Below are 27,412 nucleotides of genomic sequence, written 5' to 3'. Positions count from 1 at the left end.
TTAGAGGGTTAGAATTGAGGAAGCAAGCAGTTGAGGGTCTAGTGCCTCTAGAGGTCATCCTTTCCCTGTGACACGCTTGATGATACCTTTTTCCAGTGCTTACAGGTTGGGTTTTCTGTCTCCAGTCACTTTTTTGCTCACTATTTTGCCAAATGGTATGCATCAGCCTGACCTCAGATCATTGAGACTTTTTCCATGGTAGTAGAGATGACCACAAATGATGCATTTCACAGTGGCTTTTTAATTATGACATGGGTATTCATATCTCCTTGATATACCTGTTTCCTATAACTTTCCCTGGAAAGTTGAGGATTGCCTTACACAAGGGTTCCTGTTACACTATCTGGGTGTCTCATTGATGTGTATCAGGCAGTTGTACTTACACAGGTGAGTATTGGCACTTAAATGAGCGTACTGCAAAAGCATCAATGTCCTGTGATGCAGTAGAATCTGCTGTAAAGAAGCTGTTAATTTGTGTCACTTGGCTTGTTTTAGATCTTAGCAGTGCAAGTTAGCTTGTATATCAAAGTGGTAATAATGTAGATCTTAATTTCCTTCCTGGTCTCTGAAGTTTTGTCTGAACATATCATGCATTGTTAGACTCCAATACCTGGAAAACCTAAGGAGACATTATGAGGATAACTATGTAATTGGAAATCATGGAATTGTTTAGGTTGGAAAAGACCTTTAAGATCAAGTCCAACTGTTAACCTAGCACTGCCAAGTCCACCACTAAACCGTGTCCCTAAGTGCCACTTCTACATGTCTTTTAATTACTTCCAGGGATGGTGACTCAATCACTTCCCTGGGCAGTCTGTTCCAGTGCTTGACAACCCTTTCAGTAAAGAAATTTTTCCTAATACCCAATCTAAACCTCTCCTGGTGCAACTTGAGGCTGTTTCCTCTTGTCCTGTTGCTTGTTAATGGGGAAAAGAGACTGACCCCCTCCTCACTACAACCCCCTTCAGGCAGTTGTAGAGAGTGATAAGGTCTCCCCTCAGCCTCCTTTTCTGCAGGCTAAACAACCCCAGTTCCCTCAACTGCTCCTCATAAGACTTGTGCTCCAGGCCCCTCACCAGCTTCTGGACACACTCCAGCACCTCAATGTCTTTCCTGTAGTGAGGGGCCCAAAACCAAACACAGGACTCGAGGTGCGGCCTCACCAGTGCCGAGTACAGGGGGACAATCACCTCCCTGCTCCTGCTGGCCACACTATTTCTGATACAGGCCAGGATGCTGTTGGCCTTCTTGGCCACCTGGGCACACTGCCGGCTCTTATTCAGCCAGCTGTCGGCCAGCACCCCCAGGTCCTTTTCCACTGGGCAGCTTTCCAGCCACCCTTCCCCAAACCTGTAGCGCTGCATGGGGTTGTTGTGACCCAGGTGCAGGACTCAGCACTTGGCCTTGTTGAACCTCATACAATTGGCCTTGGCCCATCAATCCAGCCTGTCCAGATCCCTCTGTAGACCCTTCCTACCCTCGAGCAGATCAACACTCCCGCCCAACTTGGTGTCATCTGTGAACTTGCTGAGGGCGCACTCGATCCCCTCATCCAGAACATTGATAAAGATATTAAACAGAACCGGCCCCAGTACTGAGCCCTGGGGAACACCACTTGTGACTGGCCACCAACTGGATTTAACTCCATTCACCACCACTCTTTAGGCCCAGCCATCCAGCCAGTTTTTTACCCAGCAAAGAGTACACCTGTCCAAGCCAGAAGCAGCCAGTCTGAGGAGAATGCTGTGGGAAACTGTGTCAAAGGCTTAGTAAAGTCCAGGTAGTCAAGATCCACAGCCTGTCCCTCGCCCACTAAGTGGGTCACCTTGTCATAGAAGGAGATCAGGTTAGTCAAGCAGGACCTGCCTTTCATAAACCCATGCTGACTGAGCCAGATCACCTGGTTGTCCTGTATGTGCTGCATGAGGGCACTATTCATGGAAAACCTTTCTGAATAACTTCTGAGTAACTATAGTTACCTTCTTATTAGTTAGGCATGCCATTGACTGCTTACATCAAGACCTGAAATTGCTTTTTTCCTTTTAGACAAGGGGAATCAAACTGCCCCCTAGGTATTCCCAAATATTGTGTTATAACAGATACCTTGTATGGTACATTAACTATTCTCCGTATGTATTTCAGAAAATCTCCTTGGAATATCTGAAGTCCATATGGCTATGTATGATGAAGATATCTTGAAAAATCCCTTTTATTTGGCCATTCAGAAGCGGCGTCCTGATCTATGCAGCAAAGTTGCAGAACTCCATGGTATTGTAAGTATAAATAAGGAGATTTAAAAGCTGCTTATTAAGTAGTAGCTATATGAATTTAAATCAGATGACTGCTGTGACACATGTAAAGATTAGTGCAAGCCTGCAAAACTTGGAACTGAAGCAGAGCAACTTTTAGTTGAAGTTGTTTGTTATTTGCTAATAAGGACTTCTTGGTATACTGCATGGTAGTTAAAGGTCAAAGTTGGTGGTGTTTCTAAACTTTACAGGAAGCTTATTTTCTTTGCTCTGAACTAAAGTTACATATTCTCCTGCTTGCTTGTAACTTACAATGGGATTGACCTTTTGAAATCCCTGGTGGACAGACAGTCATTTCTGACAGCATTTTACATAGCAAAATAAAGCAATTAAACTGAGCTGGAATAAAAAAATCCCGTCCTTAAGACTTCTAATCTGAGTAGTCTGCAATTAGTCTTCATCCAAAATTAACTATGTGGAGATTCCGTTGAACTTTGAGGTTATTGTTACCTGATTATAAAATAAGCTTTAAGTTGGACAGGGTTCTTTAAATTGAGTATTAAGCTGGTGATGTGAACAGCTGAAATGCTGTTCACCAGTTCTGTCTGTATTCTGACACCGTTTCTGAAAGCTGCGTAATGAAAGAACCATTTGTTTCATGCTTCTCTTCCTTGACAATGAGATTTATTTCTTTCCAGCATGTATACGGTGTTTGTTTGTATTCATAATGTGTTGCTTTCTAATTAAGAATTTGTCTCAAACTGCCAGTCTGTTGGTATGCAGTAGACCTAAGATGTTTCTTATCTTATTTTTTCTTCTTTCTGATGGATTTGCATTTTAATTTGAAAATATACTTCACTTTTATTAGCTGCCTAATTAAGTCATTCAGGTGACTGGTGCTAAGTAACTTAAGATTTCATCTCCATCTCTTAGTATTGTTTGCTTCAGTTACATGTCATCCTCTTTCAGATAAGTCACTAAATGAAACTTCTAGGTTAATCACTGGACTCTGTGTCTATTGATGGCCTTTCCTTTTTATTTATTTAAACAAAAGCACCTATAGTTGCTATACATTTGCTAGTAAATGTTTATAAGCCAGATTCAATTGCTTGCCTCTAAAGGGTGAAAGCTATTGGTGTTTAGCTGGTGATACATGGCATTTCTCTCTAAAGCATGATTTAACTTTTTCAGGTGTTAGTTCCATGCAAAGGAAGCCTTTCAAGCAACAGTCTTTCTACTTGCCAGTTTGAATCTTATGTTCTGAAGCCACTAGAAGAAAATTTTCAAACCTTAAATGGAAAGGTATTTCTGTTTTGATATATGAATGTGGCTTGGGGACACTCGCTGCAGTTGATAACTGATAGTGTGAACTAATGGTTACAAGAGAGGTAGCTAGGAGTTAGAGCTAATTGGCAAAAGTAGTATGTTGCCCATCTAAGCCAAGGTTCTCGGATATACTGCTTTCTAGAAAAAGCTGTGGTTTTGGCCTGTACATAAGAATAGTTGTCCTGTTCAGATGGTAGCACTGCTTCTGATTTCAGTGTACTACTTTGGCAAAGCAAATTTGTTAATTTATCTGTGTTTTGTGGCTGTTAAGAATTTTGTTGTGTGGCAGAAGGGCCTTTGTCACTTAAGAACTGTCTCTCCAGCTTTCAGGCAAATAGTAGCCTGCCTATATTGTATGCAGATGGGAGTTCACTGAGGCTTAAGACAAAATTAGGGTGGTATTGAGTTGTATCTGAGGCCTGATGTATTAATTCAGTTCAGTAAGTAGAGCAGAAATGGACTAATATAGCAGCGAGCCATGGTAACTAATGCTAACACTGCATAGGATCACATTTTCTTCACTTATAATTTTGCAGTACAGTCTGAGATCTTGCACCTGTTTGCAGGCTATTGTCTAGATCTTCCTACTGCAGAGGTCCTCACTAGAGTTGCTTGAGAAGATAAAGCTGAGCATGAGAAATGTAGACAAGATGTGTGGTGTTCTTGTGAAGCTGGACTTAGGCTCCAGTTCTAAGTTGTTTTTCAATTTCCCTTCTAAGTGCTCTAAAAATTGCAAATAGTCACTTAGACCTTGCAGATTGTCTGAAACCTCCTCTAGTAGTAGACTTGTAAATAAAGTAGGTATAAGTAAGGTTTAGCTAGCCATCTAGAAGGAATCTTTGTTTCAGAGTCTATGCAGCACAAGAATATGAACTCTCTTGGATTTGGGGCTTTCTTGTCTTGCAAGATTCCCTTCTTTCCCTGAAAATGTAACTGCAATGCAGAAGCCAAAGAGTAACTTTACTCTGGCAGAGTTTTACACTTAATCTGGTTTTTGTTTTGTTTCAGGAGATCTTCATACAAGGAAACATCATCATTTTAGGAACTGGTTTTAATTATCATCTCTCAGTACCTGTTCTTTTCGAGGAAACATTTTACAATGAAAAAGAAGAAAGCTTTAGTATATTGTGCATAGCTCATCCATTGGAAAAACCAGAAAGCTCAAGTATGTATTGAAATGTTAACTTGGTGGTCTTGTTTGCACAGTGAGCAAATTAGTATGTTTGATATGCTTAATATATTTCCTTTATTCTGAAAAGTGTTGGCTTGGTTGAAAGCACTTGGCATTTATTGGCCTGCTGGGGCAGATGTTGGTATGCTGCTGGAGAGAAATATTAAGTTGCTGCCAGGCAAACTTAATTCCATAGGGTCTATGCCTCAGTCTCAGCACTAAAAATTATTTGTGGAATACTTGATCCAGCATGTTGTTTTTTAGCAATGCTCAGTTTAGTGCTGACTGCTTAAAAAAGGGATTTAGTCTTAAATGTGAAATGTATCTTGAGATGCTAGGTGGATGCACAAAAAACTGGAGAGATAAATTCTTTCGTGATCACTTCAGTGGTTAGAGGTTTTATAGCATAGTTATATAGCAGCTCTTCTGGTTGTGGTCTGTCTCAAAGTTGAATGCGTTTAATTTTTGTCCTAGTACTGAAACTGCTTTCAAGGCTGGAACAGTATTTCCAAGGCTGCTGTTAAAGCTGTGAATGTAACAGGATTTCCTTGTGAATTTGTATAACAATCTGTATTTACTAATTAAAAGGAACAGAAGCTTCTTAAAACATATGCTTTTTCTGAAACAAAAACCTCTAGTCTTCCTAAATACATAAGAATATCTATTTGAAACATATGATGACAAAATGAAGTAATACTAGGGTAGTGTGAAAATAGTACTGTGAGGGAAGTATGAAAGATTTTCTGGGGAAAAAAAAGCTGGCATACATATAGGCTTAAATTCTATAAATATTAGTCTAAATATAAAAAATTATTCTTGTGCCATTCCCTTTTTTGGCCATTACTTAATGTAGTTGTATAGCAGTCTTTCAGAAGTGAGGTAATTTGTAATTTCAGAAGTAATTTGCAATGGATGAGATCTAAGCCTGTTATTAGTTGGCTGCCTTTGATTGCAGATGAGAGACTTGTTTAGAAAAATTTTTTTTAAAAAGCAATATGAATTTTAAGTGAGGGATCCAATTGTCTTATTCAGAAGAAAAGTGGATTTGGTTTAATGTTTACATGAAGCAACTTTGCTCTCCCATTCAGAGAAAGCATGTCTAAATAAAGAGTAGGTTATGTAAAAATCCAAGGTGGGATTTCTTTCAACTCATGTAGAGGACACTGACTTCCTGCATAGGCATTCAGTGAATACTGTAATGTGCTTTTTCTTCTCTTTTCAAGCTTGACTTGCACTCAGATTGAGTTGTGTATGTGGCAATAAATTACCCCGGGGTATAAATCATGTGAAATCAGTTTTAGCTATTCCAAATAAATACTTGACATAAAAGGCAAGAGACCCTGCTCTAAATGTGATGCATTAAATTCTTTTAGTTAAAAGCAATACCTTCTATTAAAGGTATAGTAAGCTGAATTAATGTTTCATTGCACACAAGTTGGCTGTGTATGTAGGGACAGGAAGCGCTTTACCATGCGTACATATTAAGCCTATGTGTAAATTCTTGGCTTTCATTTTAGGTCAATCTACAGCTTCATCAAACTCCTATTCTCTGAAAAATATTGAAGATGTTAGAGAATTCTTGGGAAGGCACTGTGAGAGATTTGATAAATACATAGGATCTTTCTATAGAACATTTAAAGAACATGAAAGGAAGAGCCTCCGCCACTACATAGTCAGTATCTTGCTTCTTGATGTTTAATTTACTAAATGTAATTTACTTCACTGCTTTGGATATCTTTGTCTTATTGAGCTTTTCTGTGTCAGAGTAGTCTAGAGTTGAGTAGAGTGGGAAGGGAGAAGGTAGAATTCTTAATTGTGAATTACCACATCTTAACTTTTGGGTAAAGGCAATTTTTATAGCTAAAAATCTTACCATAGTGCACCCTTCTAAGGTAGGGAAGACGTCCTTTCTTTGCTTATTTATGCTTTGCTGCTTCAAGACAGATTAACCTGAATCTGATTGCTTTTTCTTGTCTTTTCTCCCCCTGCACCCAGGATTCTGTCAATGCACTTTATACCAAATGTCTCCAGCATCTTTTGAGAGATTCGCACTTGGTAAGCACTTACTCTACTAAATACATAGTGTTACTTAAGAAATAAATTATCTAACTTTCTCTTGCTGTTTGTATGGCTTTACTTTTCTAGAAGATGCTTGCAAAGCAAGAAGAGCAGATGAATGTGATTAAGCAAGCCGTTGAAGTAAGCATCTGAAATGAAGGAAAATAATTAGCAAGCTATTTTTAACTCTCCCTTTCATGCCTAAAGTACTGTTTTTTCTACAGATGTATATCCACCATGCTATTTATGATCTAGTCTTCAAATATGTGGGGACCATTGAGGCAAGTGAGGTAAGATTGATTGGTTGCTAAAGATTAGTTACATTAATTTAATGCATCTTAAAAACCTGTTGCCTTTCTGTTGATTAGGATGCTGCTTTTAACAAAATCACAAGGAGCCTTCAAGACCTGCAGCAAAAAGACATTGGAGTGAAGCCGGAGTTCAGGTGGGAGATGATTGTGGAGTCTGAGGAGTTACTGAGATCCTGTCTTAAATAGGTCTCAGGCCAGCCAAAAAGTGTCTTCCTTCAGACAATAGCAAGTTCTTCTTATACTTCATTCCTTTGAGATGGAAAAGTAAAGCTTTGCAAGTGTCATTTTAGGGCAGTTTTTGCAATGATTGTTATCACCTTTCCCTTTATGCTTTCTTCTCCATCTACAGGGTACAGAAATGCAAGTGTACTTGGAGTAGAGATGGAAGTATTTTAATACTGTTCATCTTGGTTCTGAATAAGTTAAAGCTTGGGTTTTGGACATCTTGCACAGGAACTCTGTATGCTAACCATTTCTTTCAAATTACTTTATAGTTTTAATATACCACGTGCAAAGCGAGAACTGGGTCAGTTGAACAAATGTACTTCCCCTCAACAGAAGCTACTTTGTCTACGAAAAGTGGTACAAATTATTATGCAGTCTCCTAGCCAAAGAGGTCAGTAATTAGTTAATTAACTTAATTTTAAACATTTTTCTTAACTAGTACACACAAAGCATTTTGCTATTCACAGCAGCTTATATACCACTTGTGGATTAAACAGGCTGGGGTCTGCCTTGCAGGTCTCTAAACAAAGCAAAATGGAGGCAAGATAGCCACTTCAGCATTATTTCTCATGGGGTGAGGCGGGGTACTTGCTTAGCTTACATATGTTTTAGCTAGAGCATGTGAGAAGCTTGCATGTGCTAGGACATCTTCTCATGCAGAAGAGTTGAGGGTGATCCATTTTAAACACTGAGGATTGCTGCTAGATCATTTTTGTCTATTTGTCCAAGCACCTTGATAATCTTGAAATCAATACTCTACAGATACATCTTTTGCAAGGTGCAGTGTTAATGGGGGACAAACAAACCTTCTATATGCTGCATTCAAAGTGCTACCATGGATTACAGAAATGATTCTGTGATAGGAAAGCATGGACTTCTTAACCTGGTATTATTTTATGTAGCCTGGAGAGAGAAGATACTTCCACTAAGCAAATGGAGTAGTACAGTGAACTTACGCTTTCCTTACTTCATCTCTTCCTTTCTCTAGGAAGACTCCTGAGTTATAGGAAAGCGTATTGACTTTGGTAGTTTTTGCCCTCAAGAATTTCAGAAATCTTGAGTTGGTGCTCTGGCTCTTTCTGTGGAGGAAGGAGAGGATGCTAGTCAAATATTGCAATTTGTACAGTACAAACTGTATTTGTTGTTTGGCTCCTGGCAGCCTATTTAGAGGGTGATTGAGAACATTTGAAGGGCACCCTGTGTTACTCAATGTGTTCTCTACTAGTAGAGCTGGCCCCTAGTCTCAGGAGTTGGAACTCTGTTTATAGGTATTGCTCTTGATTGAACCATGACATGACTAACACCAGATCTAAATTCTTTTTTTAGTTAACATGGAAACTATGTGTGCAGATGATCTTCTCTCTGTTTTGCTGTATTTACTTGTAAAAACAGAAGTCCCAAACTGGTATGTAATTATATTTTGGCTGTACAGAGCTCAATCATATCATCTTGTATGTAATGCAGCTGTAGGGGCAAATGTTTCTGAACATGCAGTAATAACTTATACTTTCAGTAAGAGGGGCTGATGTAATGCAGAAAACTATTTTTAGTAGGACAAACAGGAAAGATGTGTTACAGGTGTGACTGAATTAAGGACCTATCAGGAATTCAAATGCTGTGTCTTTTGGTGTTTTGATTCCCAGCCCAGAAAAAAGTTGTAATGGGAGGCCATCTCTACACCAGATCTGCATGTCAGTATAGACTTCACAGACTGGTCCTTCCTCATCTGTATTTGGAGCTGTGAAACCCTTTTGCAGCTTCTAGGTGTTTGATACATTTCATGTAAAGTAACTGGATTTGAATGCTTAATTGCTTGTTGCTAACCTGTGCCATTGTGTTCATCTCTCCTCACTATCAGTAAAAGTATATCTAAAGCTTCTACTTGTATCTGAACTGAATTTTAGTGTTGGTGTATCCCATATCTCAGAGATGAGCACTTTTCCTTTAATTTGTAGCTATCACTTTACACTGGTGTTTATGGTGCTTGAAACATTAACATATTTGAAATGTGTGAAACAGCCTCCTGTTGCTGTTCTTATCCTGTCCTTCATATTCCTTATTATACCCAATTAATTGAATTTCATTGAATAATTAAGAGGTAAGTAGAGTTCTGATCCGTTTACAAAGCTCAGAACAGTCATAGTATTGATAGCCTAACAATCTTTCTAGAAGCTTTTTCTTAACCCACACCTATTGCCTGTCTGGATTGCTGAAGATGAGTTGCAGTATTAAGATATGTCATGCTAGAGTCTTCTTATTTTTAGTGATTTATGGCTTTAACTTTTTATTTCAGGATGGCCAACTTGAGTTACATAAAGAACTTCAGGCTTTGCAGTTCAGTGAAGGATGAATTGGGATACTGTCTAACCTCAATTGAGGCTGCAATAGAATACATACGACAAGGCAACCTCTCTGACAGATCAACAGTAAGCTGCTCTTAAAGTCTGTCAAATGTGTACTTGATAAGCTTGTAGGAGTAAGTCCAGTCAGAGGATACAAACAACTAATGTAAGAGTTCCTTTTTTGCACTTAAAGAAATGAGTTGAAGTAACTATACTTGAAGCAAAGCTAAAATGATTACAATGAAGTCCTTGTTGCTCAGTGTATATTCCTTGAGGAGGTAGTTAAATATCAAGTCTATCTCCTCATGATCAGAGGAAAAATGACAGCACTATTTTCAACAGCTGAGTCTTCAGTAAGTTTAATATCTCCTGTTTGTACTCTATCATGGTTGTGAAAGCAATGCAGTACTTGAGAGTAGGCATAGCTTAAACAGATTTCTCTTTAATTTTAAAAAGCTTAGCTATGCTAGCAAAATGGTGATTGCAGTGTAACTTAGAATTATTTAGTAAATCCTTGTACTCCAAAAATTCAATGTGTTTGCAGTGCAGATTACTGTGTTGCACCAAGATGATAGTTTAATGGGAATGCAGGACTATGATAAGATTGTGTTTTTGAAGGTCAAATTTGGCTCTTGGGTTCTCCAACCTAGCAGGGGCAGGAAGTTTGTGGATGCATGAGTTATTTCCTACTGGGCGACTAGACCTTCTGTCAATCAGGTCAAATCCCTGCAGGCCAATCAAGGATGATATTGATGTGATTTCAGAAACTTCTATGATTTAAGAACTTTGTAGCTTATTTAGTAAAGGAGTCCAGTCTTATTGCACCTGTAAAACTTTTTGCTGTTGCAAAATTAGGTTTTCCTGATCTGATGTGGAAATCAAAAGAAGCGAACTTGAAACCAGAGTGAATTCAATGTGTCTCAGTCTGCCCAACTGCAAAGCACTGGAATCTAATTGCAGGGGCCAGAATAATGGCTCAGTGTGCAGGGCTTGGGATGGGACAAATTGGGGCACAATCTTAAAGCAGCAGCACTTAAAGTAACATTTTAGCCTTCTGTTATTTCTGGTTTTGTTATTTTCTGGGATCTTTCCATGAACCTGTCATGCATAAGTTTGTTTTGTACACTCAAAAAAACCCCACCACTCTTTCATTTTGTGTAAAAAGACTGTGATATTTCTTGTTTGTAATGCTGTATTGAATTATGTTTAAAAAAATAATAAAAATGTTAGTTTAAAAGGAAAACAACCTGCCAAACAATTTTGCTTCCTGTAGTCACTTGGCTATCATTAACAATCAATACGCAAAAAGCAATGCTGGTGGTCTGGATGGAGAACTGGAACCAAAGTAGAATTGTCTTCTACAACAATGCCAGCAAACTGGGAAAAAAAAGCCAAACCTGGTCTTAAATTTCTAGAATAATGACTGTTTCCTATTAAATGTCTGGTCCTATCCCTCCTTATATAGCTAAGGATAGCAGTTTTTTATACTGGGATCACCCTCAAGTGATTATAACTTAAATGCCACTGCCATTAAGTTACTATATTTCTTTGGGAAGGCATCTGTCTTGAAAGATGAACTACATATTTGAGAAGTGTAGGTGAGAGCAGTCTCACTGCTTATGTTAGTGTCTGCACCAACATAAGAGAATCCAATAAGTGTTTCTCTCCATACTTCAGCTGGATCAGCTCCAGGCCTAGAGTGCTACCCTCTTTCTCACTTCAGTAAGCATGCAACAGGAGCTTCTTTCTTCTACATTGCCTTTCATAGGAGTCAACATTGCTTGAAGGCAGCACCCTGAGATGAGATGGAGAACAGCAGAACCTTGAAGACAAGGAAGTGGGTGACTCCCTGCCCTGTAGCACAGCTGAAAAGGAAAGAGCTAGACCACCCTTTTCTCTAGTGTAGGATAAAGGAGAAGGTGGCACACATTGAAGAGGAAGAAACTAGGTAGCAAATAAACCCTTGACAGGAATTGAAAAAGGGTAGTGAGGAGGTAGAGGAACATGATAGGAACTTTGATAGCATTGCTCTCCCTTCGTGATCTTATCAGTTGAGATATTGCCTTTATTCTCTGGTAAAGGAGATCAACTTTCTGTTTAAAGCAGCAGCAGCTGTCATGTTGATGCCCCATGGTTTCTGTTTCCAGATTGTGCTGGAAAGGGTTGTGGGACTTAAGTGAGCAGGAACATTGCTGTGCCCTGGGGCTTCATTACAGCCCCTCATGTGGCTACACTTAATTTTATAGCTGGCTTCAGATGGAGCTTCTGGCAGCTGAGTAATGTTGTTGTCCAATCCCCAATGAAGCTAACTACATAAAGAAAACTCAGCAGGGAGCTAATGTACCCTGTGGGATAATGGGCATATTATCACCCTCATGTCAGTAAGAAAATTGCACTTCGGAGGCACCTGCCAAATCTCTTCACCCAAGGTCATGCAAGTCTTGGAGAAATATTTTGATTGTGTGGAGGAGAGGAGCATGTAACTGATGGCACAAAGATTCCATTTTATTTTCTGGGAGTTGTCAACTTTATTTATCTAGAATTCCAGTTAATAAGTATTGGACTTTTAGTTATGTTTCTATGCACAGATAATATGTAGTAAGACCTTCTAGTTCAGAGGGTTGAAGTAAGGTATAAAGTAGGGAGTTAGAGCCAGCCACTAGGCAATAGGCAGCATTTTGGTTCTTGTATGGAAAGAGCTGTAGGTTGGCATGAAGGAAGTGCAGGTGGGAGAAACCAGGAGAGGAAGACTTGAACACAAAGTGAGGCTAAAAATATTTGGAGGGGTGGGGGTGTGGAGATAACTTCCCCAAGTCATCAGCTGTAATCTGTGAAAGTCACCTTGGATAGGTTATTATACAAGTACACCCTCATAGGTACAAATATTTCATTTCTCTAGTTTAGAGAGTAGTGTTAGATGAAAAGATCATTAATGTTTGGATGTGTATTTTCTAGACAATATAGATTTAAAATACCTGAGAGTCCCACTCAAAGCAATTTTTTTTTTTTTAAGTTCCTGGAGTACAATTAAAGCATGTACAAGCAAGTTTTGTCTTTGAAGGCCCAAACTTGCTTAATACTTCAACCGATACCTGATTCTTCTGCCATTTTTTATTTTGCTTTCAAGGATATGTAGTTTCACCTGGATGGACTTTTTTTTCTGATTTATATAATAAATAATACCTCTACGTAAGGATTGCTGTCTTAAGTTACTCTTTGAAATAATTATTCCACTTGGGGATGCTTCTGTTGTAAAATACACTGTTGGAAGGAACAGGACTAAAAGTACAGGAGGTCTTGCTAGTGGTTACTTAGATTCTCCGTAGTGAAGTGTAAAGCTGTCTGAGCATTTGCATTAGAAATTCTGATTGGACTTCAGAAACTTGTATCAGCAGTAAAGCTTTAACATTTTTCCTACTTAATAACATTTTTGATCAAGTATTTCTTAGGGAATTTACTCCTGATCACACTGAAGAATCTATCCAAGGAGGCTAGTGTTATCTGCCTTGTAATTCTGAAAAGATACGCTTGGGTATCTTTAGCTAAAGTACTTGGGTTTGAAAAGATTGGTGAATATTTGTCATCCTGACATCTCTAAATACAAACAACTGAATGTGAAGTACAGGTCTGAACTTTTATTTCTCGACCTCACAAACGTGTTTTTAACGACATTATTTGCTATACAATGGAGGGGTTTTTTAGACAGCTTTATGAGAGGCATTTGGGTTGATTTTGAAACTTGAGTGATCTGATTTCTAGAAAATCTGAACTTTCTTTTTGGTGTTCAAGTGATCTCATTTATTTGTAGTTCACTAGTTTCTTAAACTTTATGCTGACTGTTAAGAGCTGAGTTGGACTTTTTTTTAACTTATTTAATATCTGGTTTTCACAGGCTTAATTGCAGAAGCTATAGCCCAGATCCTAAGCCATCAAAGTTTATCTGATATATGTGTGTTTATCTTAAATGCAGTGGTCTTCAGTTTGATGGATGCTGGGAGTCTTTCCATTTCTAGGGAGATAGTCATTATCCAAAAACAACATCCAAAGAAATTATATTCACTGTCAACCATAAGCAGTGCTTGATCAGAATCAACTATGTGTGACTGTTTCCATCTACTTTCTTAGAAAGTGTTTTCTTTACATTATTGTTTTTATTTTATGTGAGGTTCAATGTTGCTGTTTCAAAAATCTGAGTCTACTTAAGAATTTTCACATAGTTTTGGAAGGATATGTATTCTTTAGTGCATCCTGAAATTGTATTGTCAGATTTCTCAGAAAATGGGAAGTACCAATGTGAGAGTTGCACTACATGTCTGCTTAACTCAGTCTCCAATTTTCAAGAAGTGACCAGTAGGAAACACTATATGAATGAGTCTCCTACAGCGTAATGCTTCACTTGGTATGGTCTTTTATTTTCCAGCAAGTAGCAGAGAGTTCAACGGAGTCTTTGAGTCAGAGTTTTATCAGGGTCATCTTTTTTAATAGCCACCAGTAGACATGTCTTACATGAATTTGTCTAATGCCTTTTTGGGTCCATTTATACTTTTGATTTTTGCAACTTCCTGTAGCAATGAGTTCTACAATAAGAGAACATTTTTTCCTTCTCTCTTCTCCCCATTCCCTCCTCAGACCCAATGTGTGATGATTTTGTTGGACATCCCAGTTCTTGTGTTTTGAGGAATAGTGGATATTGATTCTTTACATGTTTTCTTTGAATTTTTTGTGATTTTTGTAGACCATTGTGGCAAAGTCAAACTTTTCCAGAGTGAAGAATCCTAATTTCTCCTCGTAAGGAAGCTGCATTGCACTTCTTACAGTTCTTGTTGTCTTTTTTTAATGTCTTTTGTAGTTTTGCTGTGTTCTTTTTTTTAGATGGTACAACCATAATTTCATTAATGCTCAGTTGGTTCATGGAGAATTACAGTAAAAGAATATTCTGGTGTACATCTACTTACTATTTTCTTGAACAGGTGTGCGGTCTTTCAAGTGTCAGAATCCTAAATGTGAAACTAACTTAGGTTTTATGTGCGTCTGATAATTCATAAGTGGCAAATGCAGTGTTTAATATTTTTAAAAGTTAATTCAACTGTTAAGGTACTTTACTTTTGCCTGTAAATGAGTATATAGATAATCAATCTACATATTTTATTTTCAGGAATCTGAGAGACTATGTGACAAGCTGCTTTTAAGACAAAGGATGAACTTGTTGTCCCAGATGTCTGCTACTCCAATAGACTGCTTATTTAAGGTTAATAACTTTTGTGGCAAAATACATATGTACTTATGTATTGCACATTTATATCCCTCCCTTTCTGCGATTTTTCTGAAATGTAATGCAGTGTTAATTACATTAGTACTGTGAAATGTGGTTTAGTAGATGCTAAATGTGTGGTTTGAATCTAGTGCATTTCTGGGCCAAAATGTTACCAAGTTAATCTTAGGGATTTCAGCATGTTATACGAAATATGGAAGCAAATGAGGATGAAAAGCTACTGCTGTGGGTATTGATTGGCCCATTTAATGCACAGACGTGATATTACTATCTAGTTGTCTCTCACAGCTTTTAGTGCTTGAAATTGAAAGGGGTTTCTGAAATAATTTAAATGTGGTCACCTGACAGCTACTTCATATTATATGTTAATATCATATTGTCATTCTAAAAGAATTTTGCCTATACAAGGATACAAAGCAGAACTTCTAATTATATGTGTTCACAGCTTATGGCTAGAGACTTAGTAATTTTACAGAAATGTTTTTGCACAGAGGGAACTCAATTTTGTTACTGAGTCTAAAGAGAACAATAGGAATTGTTTTAATTTTTTTATAGAAAATGAAGTAAGCCAAGAACAGATTCTTTTTAACACTGATTGCCCATTAGGGGGTTTTGTGCTGTGACATTGTTCATTTCTGCTTTCTAATGCTTGAATACATGTCTTTTATAATTGGTTCCTTTTGTTTTGTGCTTCAGTAAATTACTCTATTTTTTGTGTGTTTTGTTTTGTTTTTTTTTACCTTAAAAGGAGGCTTTTTATATTGGGTCCTCATTCTCTTTCTTCTCTTGGCGTTTGGTAGCATATTGCTTCAGGTAATCAGGAGGAAGTGGAGCGATTACTAAGTCAAGGTGACAGTGATAAAGACACTGTACAGAAAATGTGTCATCCGCTCTGTTACTGTGACAAATGTGAGAAGCTAGTTTCTGGGTAAGCACTTTTCATCTCCACAAATACACAAAAAACTATGTAAAAGTCTTCACCTAAGATTCACTTTAGAAAGTGTGCTGCTTTTGGTTATAGAGGAAGTTGGTAACACTTCAGGATGTAGTAGAGAGTGTACGTTCATGTGGTTTGAAAAAGCAGAAGAAATATTAGGAGAGTATTGAATGCCTTGGAACCAGCCAATTTTGTGATGGAGGCTGTATGTCCTTTGGTAAATGTGGTGTGAAATGTTTCTTCTTTTGAACCTAACTTACATACCTTGCACAACCACATCTCTTAACAAAATGTACAACTTTGTATAGAATAATTTGTCTATGTGAAAGGATAAAGGATAAAACTTCCAAAATCAGTTTTTGCTGGCCTTTGCAATTTTTCTTTTTCTCTTCTCCTTACCACTGCTGCATGGGTAACTAAGCTGCTTTTAAACCATTGTGTTTTAAAGGAAACTGAATGATCCTTCCATTATCACTCCATTTTCCCGAGATGACCGGGGATATACACCACTTCATATAGCTGCTATTTGTGGTGAGTATTGGTTTTCTTCACTAGTGTTTTCTACTCCTTATGTTCCTTATCTTTACGTTAGCATGTTTTCCAACTTTACATTAAAGAGTGAATTTTGCATTAAATTGTTTTCTGCTTATTTGCTATGGAACCTAGTATCTTGGCACAGACTGAAGTTATTGTGTATTCTTTTAAGCTCTGTTTCTCATGGTTAAGTTATTGTTTGTTTGTTTGTTGGCTGTTTACTTTTGCCTTAGTGATTGCCACAGTAGTTTGCTCTTCAGCTGTGAAAAAAGTAAAAATGTGTCCTCAGAAACCAGTCTTGTTTTAAAGAACTGGCAGATTGAGACGTTAATCTTTTCTCTCTCCTGCAGCTGGCTGTGCATGGTAGATCTGTACCGTCTCCTGTCTTGTAATGTTCATTATGCCATTGATCTTACATTCATTAGAAGATGTATTAATTTTCTTAGTGAGTTTTTTAAATAAATAATTTCCTTTTTTACTATTATCTTGAATCCCAATGGGAGAGTGCTTTGTGTGACAGGGCTTTATTTTCTCTTCTTCTCTTACTCATAAGATACAAGCATAGCTTGCTTTTAGCTAGAGGTTCTTTTATGGAGCTTTGACGTTGAGTAATCTGCAACAAAAAAAAAAAAAGAAATGGGAAGGAAGTGAATATACAGTATATAGAAACATGGTATGCAGAAATGCAGGGTATCTTAGTTTATAGTCCATGTTTGAATTTGAAAAGTAGCAATGTTCTTGTGCAAAGTTTACTTGTTTCTTTTAATGTTTGCATATTTTTCAAGGGCAAACATCACTAGTGGATTTACTAGTAGCCAAAGGAGCCATTGTCAATGCTACAGATTATCACGGTTCAACTCCGCTTCACCTTGCCTGTCAGAAAGGATATCAAAATGTTACAGTAAGCACCAAAAGGCTTAATTAGAAATAAAAACAAATACTTAACCTAAATAATAAATATATGACTCTTACTAAGCTGTTCTACTGTTATTGTCATTTAGGTCTTCTGAGAAGCTTTTACCAGAACTGTGTATGCTGTCAGAATTGAGGGTCTTTTATCACCGTAGTTTGCATGATATTTTATTTTTTCCTATACTACAAGGTTTTCAGCCATTTGTAATAACCAAGCAATTGATAGCTATGCATGCCTGATAATTCATCCGTTTTATTAATACAAATCTCTAATATGTAGTACAAATAGAGAACCTGTTAACATCTCTGCTCTTGATTAAGACAGAAGAACCATTGCAGTCATTGGAATGAATTAAATGACTTCACATTGTGGTTGGGTAGACTATGTAACTACATAAATTATTGTGTACTTTAATTTTATATATGTGAGATTCTTTAATTAGCATTGTTGAAATTAAGCTGTGTCTTCACTTACATAGGCTCTTAAAATACAGGATAAATTATCATGTAGTATATGTATTGCAATGTTTGCTGCATTAGATGATTCATTTTTTCAATGACAATTCTGAATATGTAAGAAGCAGATTTTATTTGATTCTTAGGGTAGGGCAAAACCAGTATTGTAATGCCCAGAGAGTAGTGTCTGAAACGAGAGACGTAGCTAGTTTTTCATGAAGTGCTTCATCATGCTAGAAACCAAAAGGAATCTACACAGTAACAATTGTTTGTCCATTAATTTTTTAGTTACTTAAATGTCCACTTTTATTTTTTCTTGTAAGCTTCTCTTATTGCACTATAAGGCAAGTACTGATGTTCAGGACAATAATGGAAATACTCCACTTCATTTAGCCTGCACTTATGGTCATGAGGATGTAAGTAATTGTTTTGTAACATACTAAATGGACCTTCTAATGGAATGGAATTAAACTGTGATGCGAATTTGCACTAAACTTACATGTTTTAAAGAGTAAATAAAAAAGATTTCGAGGCTAACTATTTAACGCTGTAAATTAGGACTTTATTCAGTAGTTCATAGGAATTTTTATTATGTGTTCACATTCAAGATAGTAGTCTTGTGCAAATTTAGTTGAATTATTTAACTCTTTGTTTTATGACACTGAACTGTAAAAGCCTGCCCTTTAAGCAATGGATTATATGAGCAGCAATGAAAAAAACCTTTTTAGGATTGCACATGTTATATGAATTGAGAGACAATACTATAGTTTATTGATAGCTTTCCTTTTCTTTCCAGTGCGTCAAAGCTTTAGTCTACTATGATGTGCATTCCTGTAGACTAGATATTGGTAATGAAAAGGGAGATACTCCTCTCCATATAGCTGCTCGTTGGGGCTATCAAGGGATCATAGAAGTGCTTTTGCAAAATGGGGCAAATCCAGAAATTCAAAACCGGATGAAGGAGACTTCCCTACAGTGTGCATTAAATTCCAAGGTATTCTTCTTTATCTTCTAACCTGATTTCTTTCTGATGCAATTCCATGGAGATGTAGATGCTTACCTGCTAACAGGATTTTGTGGTCTGGTACTATCAAAGTGAAAATGTATGCTTCACTTTAAGGAAGAAAGGTCACATTTTAAATCTAATAGCATGAATACAGTCTGTGGTATAGAACATAAACTTGTAAATGGGTACTTCTAATCTGCTCCGTCATAATCTGTTACTAATATTAGGTTGTTGGCTAATTTGTGTTTCAGTCAGTAGATTCTTCTTTAAGTGAAGTTACATTAGTTCTCTATTAATATTTTTATGCAGATTTTGTCATTGATGGAATTAAACTATCTAACGTTTGAGAGAGGACAGAGTGCTTCTGAGGTAACAACCAATGAAAGTTGCTAAACTTTTTTTGCCTATGTTTAACCTGCTTAATCTGATAGGTAACTTTTTCTGGGTGTGTTGTTTTGTTTTTGTTTTTTTCCAACTTCAAGTCACCACTTAGGTCTCCTCAGCACTCAACAGAAACTTTCAGCAGAGGATCATCTATCTCAAGCCTGTCATCAGCATCAACTGATATAAGGCAAGAAGAAGTAAAAAATAGTTATAAAGAGGTAAGACTGAGGTATAAGTTTTGACAATAAGCAAAATGAAGGAAGCTAGAAAGGTGATATTTTGCAACACTGTTTTAAACTGGTTCTTCAGGAATAGCCTTCTGTCTGTTTTGGAAAATTATATGCTGCTATCCTCAGGTGCTTGTCATCTCAGTATCTAAACGCTTATTTTTGTATGGTATCAACTGCTCTGCTGGTTATTTCTTGGGAAAAATTGAAAATATATTTGGAGTAGTTGTTAGATTTCTGCAGTTAACTATGCAATTTGAGAACTTGTTCAGGTTTACAAAGTTATAATGGCAAGCAGCGCCCCAAGGACCTTGCTGTCTTGTCCAGGAATTAAATGCCATCGTTGGCTTACAAAGTCTGTCAGTGAAAAGAGGCTAATACAGGCATACTGACAAACAACAAACTAGAATGTTAAGACAAGCTTTCAAAATTGGCATAGGAAATCAATTTTGTAGCATGTGAAGAAGTACACACTATATACTGAATATCTTGCACACATGTCTCTGCTGATTTTGCTCTGTCCACACCAGCCAAAGTGCCGTCCTCTGAATTTTTTCATGTGGGACTTCAGATCCATACTTTCCATTTATCCCCTCCGAAGACTGTCATATCACCACTCCTTCTGGAGCTTCTCTATTTTTTCCCCCAGTCTTCCTCTTCCATTTTTTTTTCCAAATTGACCTCCTTAGTATTTTTGTCTCTCCATACCACCTCTATGTTCAGATTCTTCCTTTTCCTGCTATTAAAAGGTTCTTCTCTTGCCAAAAGTTTCTGTTTTCAAGAAATGCAAAGATGTAGTTTTGACTGGACAACATTACTTCACACTTCATTATCAGTTACTCTATGAGAGCCTGAATGTAGGAGTGTACCTCCCTGTTTGTACAGAGGCAAGCACGCTGAATAAGGTCTAATATACATAAAAGTTCACCTCATAGATCAAGGATTTATTTTTCCTTAAAGGAACAAATTTATCACACCCAAGAGCTAAGACTAGTTCAAACCAGGGAAAAAGATTACAAGCCACTTACACCTTATATTCTTGGGGTTAATGACCTTCTCTTGTAATCCAGCTTTAGTTCATTTCTGTTTGCCAAGTTTCACATGGGCTCACTGCTCTTATTCTTACTAAGCAAAGAGGCAAGGGCGTAATCCTGAGAGAGCTCCGTGAAGGCAATGCCACTGGAAGTAATGGGAAGCTTTAAGGTCAGTCTTCCAGACTTCAAGGCTTAGACCATGAATTAAGAGGTTGCAGTTAACTCTTTATTAATCAATACTGCTAGTGAATTAAACTTTTGCTTAAATGAGCCAGCCATGGTGTATGTCTCGTATGTGGCTTGTTTACAACTTAGAAAAGAGAAAGTAAAGGAGCCAGCCATGTAAATTTGGAACTTCCTCTGTTCAAACTAATAACTCCTTACACAGTTTCTGTTCAGCAACAGAAAAACTGAGCATGTGAGTGAATTGCAGTAGATTTGTTTCATCTATTTTTACATTTAAAGGAAGGTACTTCTGTTCCATGGAGGAGTGAGAAAGCAAACTGGGAAGATGGGGAAATGCGTGTAGCAGACATTTTGCCCTAAGTACTCTTAATAAATTATCTATAAGCTGCATAACAGATGTTGTATGCTTCTCCACTGCTAGAGCCTGAGGCAGTTTTTAGAACTGTAAGGAAGTTGTTATTTTTGGAAAGAAATTATCAGAGCTTGTGGGTCACTTGCTATTACTGTTAGGCATCTTGTATGTGATAAGACTGGCTCCTGAAAATCATCAAGACCTTTACATTCTCTGGTGACATTATCCCATATGATTAGGGGAAATTATGGGAGGCACAGATTTCCTTAGTATATATAGTCCATTTTAGATGTGTATGTGTAGAGATTGGATTCGGCTCACCTAACTTCAGATGTCTGAAAGACAATTGTCTTACCTTTAGACATCTATTTTCCCTCCTTAGTCAGTGGAGAGAAATTGGTACCTCCAGAGAGGAATTAATCTCAGACATGCTTAGTTTGACCTGAGTTGCACTCGAGTGTCATTCGTTCACTGCATTCTGCTCTGTAGTTGTAAGAGAGGGAGTTTGAATGTCTAAAAGTTAGCTGTCTAAATCTAAGCCGGTCACATTTAAAGTTAGGAAAGAGGACTCCTGCCTTGAGTGCCTAGTGCATGACTTCAAGGAGCTTCACCTTGTATTACAAAGGTATTAATAAAATTAATCAAAACTTAGCAGCTTTTCTAAAAGGAGATAAAAACGGATGGAGAGGTTTAATCTAGCCTCTGATCTTTCAGCTGTGGATGTGTCCTGTTCTGCTAAAACCCTGAAGAAAGAGATCAGACCAGTAAAACACAACTTCCTTTTAGTCTCATTCTTTCTTGTTTGCTTTACCAAACACTGCTGTGAGTCAGCAAGATAGTAATTTCTAGATAAAGATTGAAATGTGACTGTAGCTGTTACTCCATGACATCTTCAACTTGGAAGATGTTTCTTAATAGTGAAACAACTTTGTTTACACAGCAGCATCTTTGGTGATTCTAGCACAGTGCTAGAATAATTTGCTATAATGCTGAAACAGACTTTCACAAAGCTTATTATCTTCAACAATCTGCAGAGGCCAGTCAAGTTGCCTATTGATAGTACTAATGGACTCTCCCTGCCCTTTTCTATCAGGTTAGGTCTCAACTCCATGTGAGAGTAGAGAATCAGAGGAGAAGCGGGGAGACAAGTACATCTCATTCTCCTGCTTTTACAAGCAATCGGAGGCATCAAGGGGAGGCATCGATGCACTGCAGAGCACCTTCCATCTCTTCTTCCCCCCCTTGCCTCTTTCCCCCCTGCAGAGCTCATAAACAGAATACTTACACCAAACAGTCATGCTCAGGCATCAGCTTGCCTGAGCATACACATACTTAACTGGTCTAATACTGGTCTCCTGGAATAACTCTGAGTTGAAGAGACCTGGCTTTTGCTAATGCATACCCTTTGATATTTACATCATCTTGGATTTTAAGTAAGAAAACAAATTTCATACTTACAATCAAGTTATATTTGTAAATGTTTGGTTTTTAACATAGGAATAAACCAGTAATCTGCAGATGTGAACAATTGGAAAGCATCTTTTTCATCTTAAACTGTTGTTCCTCAAATAGCAAAATAAAACCTGCCATCCTTCGTGCTTCTGGTAGCATATAGTAGCTCAGCAAGAGTCCAAACAGTAAGAGTGTTTATCAGGGTAGAAATTTGTCTTGAGTAGGGATTTTTACTGTTAGGTTCACAATAGAAATGCATGGCCAGCTGCTGCTGAGCAGCATGATAAAGTATATCAGCTTACATGGCTTTGATTATGTGTGAACTACATGTTCTCTATTTAGGTAAGTACTGTTTATCTTTAAGCAAGTCAGAGATCATCAAATGGCCACAGGCCTTGCACAGCTTTTGTATTTTGTAAAGAAGGAGGTTTTTCCTTTAAAACTTTATCAATAAACATGAAATGGGCTAGCAGTAATCCTACCACATGAGCTTAGGAGGTTAACAAAGGACACAGGATTTTCTGTGTACAGCTTAATACCAATACTAACGAAGCAAATAAATTTGTTTTCTTAATACATAGGTGGAAAAACTCCTAAGAGCAGTTGCTGATGGAGATCTGGAAATGGTGAGTCTTTGCATGGCTGTTGAATATTACTGAATTCCAATTTACCTCATTCAAATTGAGGAAGTTATTTGTAAATAATATCAAGTGAGGAATGCTTTGGATAGGACCTTCCTTCAGCAACAACTAATCAAATTCAGCTCGTTTTCTGCAAAGAATATTCACTCCATGTCCCCAAATTATTTTACCTACAGTGCTTTAAAGCCCATTATTTTGACATTTCCATGACCTCTTGCACTAAAGAAATTGCTTTAGATTGAATAATTCCTTTGTAAAGGCCTGTCATTTAAAAACGTATGCATAGTCACCTCTAGGAGATGCAAAGAACTTGGGAAGAACAATATTCAGGGCAGGCATGTTGAAAAGAAATATTGCGGGAAAGAGCAACTCATTTGCTTGCGGTGCTTGAGCTGCACTGTCAAATGCTGTTCTTAAATGGGGGCATGATGCACTGAAGAACTGTAAAAAGATACTTATACTGATGTCACAATATTGGACTGGATATGCAGTCAGCACAAAATAAAACAAAAAAAGCAAAATAGATGAGTTTTCAGGTAAACCTGATTTTTGACAGCAAATCCAATAGAAAGCGTTATTATTCCCAGTTGCTTTTGCCTACATCACAGAAGTGCATCATATCTTTTCTCGTATGTAAGTTGATGCATATGCTGGAGCGGCAATGCTGTGAACCAGTTCTGGAAATTGAATGGTGGGATTAACAGTTTGCAGTTTTTTGACTTAAGAAGCGTTGCAGTAATACAGTGTGTTTAAATCCACAACTTCCTAAATTGTCAGGTTCTCTAATGCTTTGAATATTGTCTACTCTTTATTGTGTGTTTACCGCATGTAATAATTGTGCATAGGTACTATAAATGAAAAATGAGCTCTTATTTTGTTTGTTGTGATACCTTTTTATTAATATTTCATACAGAGAGGAAATTTAGGTGACACCAGTCAGTACAGAGAATTTAGCTCAGGGGCATACAACTTTGCTGTAGTTTGGATTTCACTTCAAATGGATAGCTGATGGCTGTAATAATATCAGTTTCAGAGTTGTTGATGTTCTGTAAATTGTGATACTTACCACCTGTTTTGACATAGTTTTTAGTTACTGTTGCCCTTTATTCCTGAAAATTTGAACAATAAGGTATTTCCAATGTTATTCTACTGAAAAATTGAAGATGACACAGAAATCTTCTGAAGTTTTGTCTTTGGAAAGATGTGTAAGGCTGTACATCTCTAAATTATTTTGTAGTTCACAGAACAAAATTATGAACCCATGTGAGAATGCAGGGTTTCTCTGCTGGATGCGTGTTCTGAAAAATTTGTTTAGGTGATATGTACCAGGAGTTACAGATGCTAATGAAGCATCACACAGTCATAATAAAATAGATAATCTGCATCATAAAATACATACCATGTTAATATTGATTGTCATGTTTTATTCCAGTTAGATGATAGAAGCAAATTAATTTATCAACTGATAGAGGAAAGAACTGTTCAGTTGTTAAGTAAATATAATTATCCTAGTTTACAATGTAACTTCATCTTAGTAATTATTTCCAGGTCAGCCCTTAAGTCATTTCAAGAAGCAGCAATGCATACAATGGTGATATTTACCATCTTCCTGGCAAGTAGTAAACATGAATGTATTGCAATTAACTTTTCACAGACTTTGTGAAAATCTAAACTGCATCATGAAAAAAATTTAAAGAAAATTAAATATAGTGCTATAATTTGCTGGAATATTAGTATCTAGCACTGCTCAACAGATGTCAGCAATGACAAGCATATAGAAACCTAATCTGTGCATGCATATGACAGAATCGCCTTATTTTTTGTGGCTTTACTTTCCACATCACTCAAGTTCATGTAAAACTGTTCATTATAAACAGAATTGTCCAGTTGGGTGGCAAAGGTTACAGTTTGCGTATCTATTAAAAAACATAGTTATTTAAAAACTCTTATCTTGTTCTGACAGACTGAGGTCTGTCTCCATAGGAACAGAAGCAGCAGTAGGGTCATTAGTGCTGTTGTAGATTTCCGCTGTGACAGCCAATTGAGCTTTGCAATAGAAGGCATTAAAAAAAGAATGCTATGAAACTGGAAGAACTAAAAAAATAAAATAGTGTTATGCTGTGATTGTTCAGGAAGCCAGAAAACAACCTTTGTCGCCATCAAAGCATCTGCAAACTTCAAAAGCAAGTATGCTTTAGACTGGAGATAATGATGTTAATCAACGACAGTTACTTTAATTAGCTGACTCAATGGCAACTAATTCCACATTTTGAAAAAAAACTTAGCCCACTTTGGTAAATTTTCTGTGTCTGTAGTGAGAAAGAGATATTTTGAGACAGTATGGAGGGTATATCTGTATAGAAAGGATTAAGCTTTATTCCCAAAATACGTTTTAGAGTTATGCAGCAGCATTTTTTGGAGGAGGTTCTCAAACTGTACTTTTTATGTGTGTGTTGTTTGCTGAATTGGTAGAAAATTATTATAGCTCCATTATTGTTGGAGACTGTTAACGATTCTCTTAGCCCATTGTATATTGCTTAGAGCCATATGAAGGCTTTGTTCAAAGTCACTAAAGTATGGCGTAGAAGTAGTCGATACTGCTTAACATCAATTTTTGGTCTTTCATTCTTTGTGATTGAATTTGGTGGTCAGGTGTACGCCACAGCTCTGTAGTGGAGGATGAACCATTCAGCTTTCAACAAAGATACTTAGATTTAAAAAACAAGCAATTTAAAAAAAACCCCTTTTATTATTGGAGTGGGATAATACTAGAACAGACCTGGGATGTTACAGAACCTCTTCTGTTAAAAATATTTGAGAAGAGATTGGTCAAATGTCTGTCACTGGTATTAAGGAAGAATTGACTTTGTCTCAGTGTAGAATACTGGATTAGGCACTCTTCTGAAGTTCCTTTCACCTGCCTAGTCTTGACTCTTTTGGTGGAATGGATATGTGTAAATCCACCACAAAAAAAGCAAATCTCTTATATAAAATAAATCTTGTGGAGCAGCTAAAAGTCTGGCATACAGCGTACAGTGCCCCTGAAGTGCTCTGCTAAATATTCCAGGATGTGTGTTACTCTGCAATGTAAAGAAGGTTTTAGATGACAAGTTAACTGGCAAAGGGAGATTATGGACAATTTCCTGAGATGCTTCAGTGTGTGTCTGCTTAAAAGTACATTTAACCTTTTGACCAAAAAACCTTTAAACCAAAAAACCCAAGGCTATTCCACTGTAATTATGAAGAGGTATGCATGGGAGTAGCATGTTCAGATTTTTGGTGACACGTTGGTATTGGTATGTTGCGAGCTGCCTATTTGGATAATGAGAGCAGCACTACTGAGTTGTGATAGAAGAAGGAGAAAGTGTCAGTTGTGAGTGTCTTGGTCAGTCTGCAGGGAAACGGGAAAGTGAAGGGACAGTAATATTTATTTTAGACATGTACAAATACAGCAAATAGTAAACCTTCACTGATCAGGCCTTCTGTAAACAGACAAGCTTGAGAGAAGATTCCTTTTTACTCCAGAGCGCAATGTGGAATTTGCAGGGAAAGTAATATTCCCTGTGAAAAACATCCCTCTGCTGTCTCAATTATGTTATCATTCAGAATCAGGTACATGGCCCTTACTAGTTGTCCTAGGATTTATTCTAGCTGCATCTGTTTAATTGGATAAATTATTAATGTGTGTTTGGTTTCCCAGCACTACCTTAATGGTAAGAAGCAGAACTTCTTTACAAGCATAAGAGTAAACACAGTGGGAGGAACCTGTAGGAAATTCCTTTCTCCCCATTCTCTTCTCGACTAGTATCTGTAGAGCTGTTGGATTGATCCAGTTATGTGGCATCACACCCAACCCAAATCCAGCAAAGATGCTTCTCAGTTTCAGCAGAAAGTGGTTGCTCAGTTTTGCTCCATGCCACTGTTCAGTGGGAGGTAGAGGGCTAATCTTTCTTCACAGTAACAACACAATCTTTTGACAGCTCTCTTAAAAGCTGCTAAAAAAAAAAGAGTAAAAGGAAAACCCTTCACAAGATGACACGTATTACAGCTTCGTACCCACTATGTAATCCTGTAACTTGTTGTGTGTGGGAATGTTCCAGAAGATCTGCTGGAGCTCTGAGAGATCTAGCCTCCACACACAAGCGTCCTGATCTTCCTTCTGTCTTGGTTTTTGAGTGCCGTGATGTTAGCCCTTTTAATGCACCTAGAAAAAGGTGACTATTAATGCATTGTCCCTTGCATTATGCGACCAATTTAATTTTCCCAGTTCTGTCTTGAGTTTCTGAAAGACTTGTCTCATTGAGCGTAATACAAACTCAGAATGGTACAGCAGATAG

The 27,412-nt window shown here is 37.4% G+C and overlaps 1 protein-coding gene across 14 annotated transcripts in view; it reads left to right on the top strand.

Annotated features, from left to right (window-relative positions):
* Nucleotides 1-27,412, top strand: part of ANKRD27 (ankyrin repeat domain 27) — a 49,784-nt gene that overhangs the window by 9,433 nt on the left and 12,939 nt on the right. For 11 of the 14 annotated variants that reach the window (XR_007506626.1, XR_007506625.1, XM_049804635.1 and 8 more), the window contains 20 exons: nt 2,143-2,273; nt 3,441-3,551; nt 4,584-4,740; nt 6,264-6,418; nt 6,742-6,801; nt 6,892-6,945; nt 7,029-7,094; nt 7,173-7,249; nt 7,610-7,731; nt 8,667-8,745; nt 9,634-9,766; nt 14,838-14,930; nt 15,755-15,882; nt 16,340-16,422; nt 17,211-17,326; nt 18,117-18,209; nt 18,590-18,787; nt 19,109-19,168; nt 19,282-19,401; nt 23,016-23,060. Coding sequence is in view for 12 of the 14 variants with exons in the window: in XM_049804635.1 (XP_049660592.1) it covers nt 2,172-2,273; nt 3,441-3,551; nt 4,584-4,740; nt 6,264-6,418; nt 6,742-6,801; nt 6,892-6,945; nt 7,029-7,094; nt 7,173-7,249; nt 7,610-7,731; nt 8,667-8,745; nt 9,634-9,766; nt 14,838-14,930; nt 15,755-15,882; nt 16,340-16,422; nt 17,211-17,326; nt 18,117-18,209; nt 18,590-18,787; nt 19,109-19,168; nt 19,282-19,401; nt 23,016-23,060 (2,052 nt within the window). In the remaining 2 variants the exon portion in view is untranslated. Of the gene's footprint in view, nt 1-3; nt 106-2,142; nt 2,274-3,440; nt 3,552-4,583; nt 4,741-6,263; nt 6,419-6,741; nt 6,802-6,891; nt 6,946-7,028; nt 7,095-7,172; nt 7,250-7,609; nt 7,732-8,666; nt 8,746-9,633; nt 9,767-14,837; nt 14,931-15,754; nt 15,883-16,339; nt 16,423-17,210; nt 17,327-18,116; nt 18,210-18,589; nt 18,788-19,108; nt 19,169-19,281; nt 19,402-23,015; nt 23,061-27,412 lie in introns of those variants that run through there. The other 3 variants (XM_049804644.1, XM_049804645.1, XM_049804646.1) reach the window with 3 other exon arrangements.

This window comes from Accipiter gentilis, chromosome 7 (genome assembly GCF_929443795.1).
Source record: "Accipiter gentilis chromosome 7, bAccGen1.1, whole genome shotgun sequence".
Lineage (NCBI taxonomy): Eukaryota > Metazoa > Chordata > Aves > Accipitriformes > Accipitridae > Astur > Astur gentilis.
This window is presented reverse-complemented; position numbering and strand designations above follow the sequence as displayed.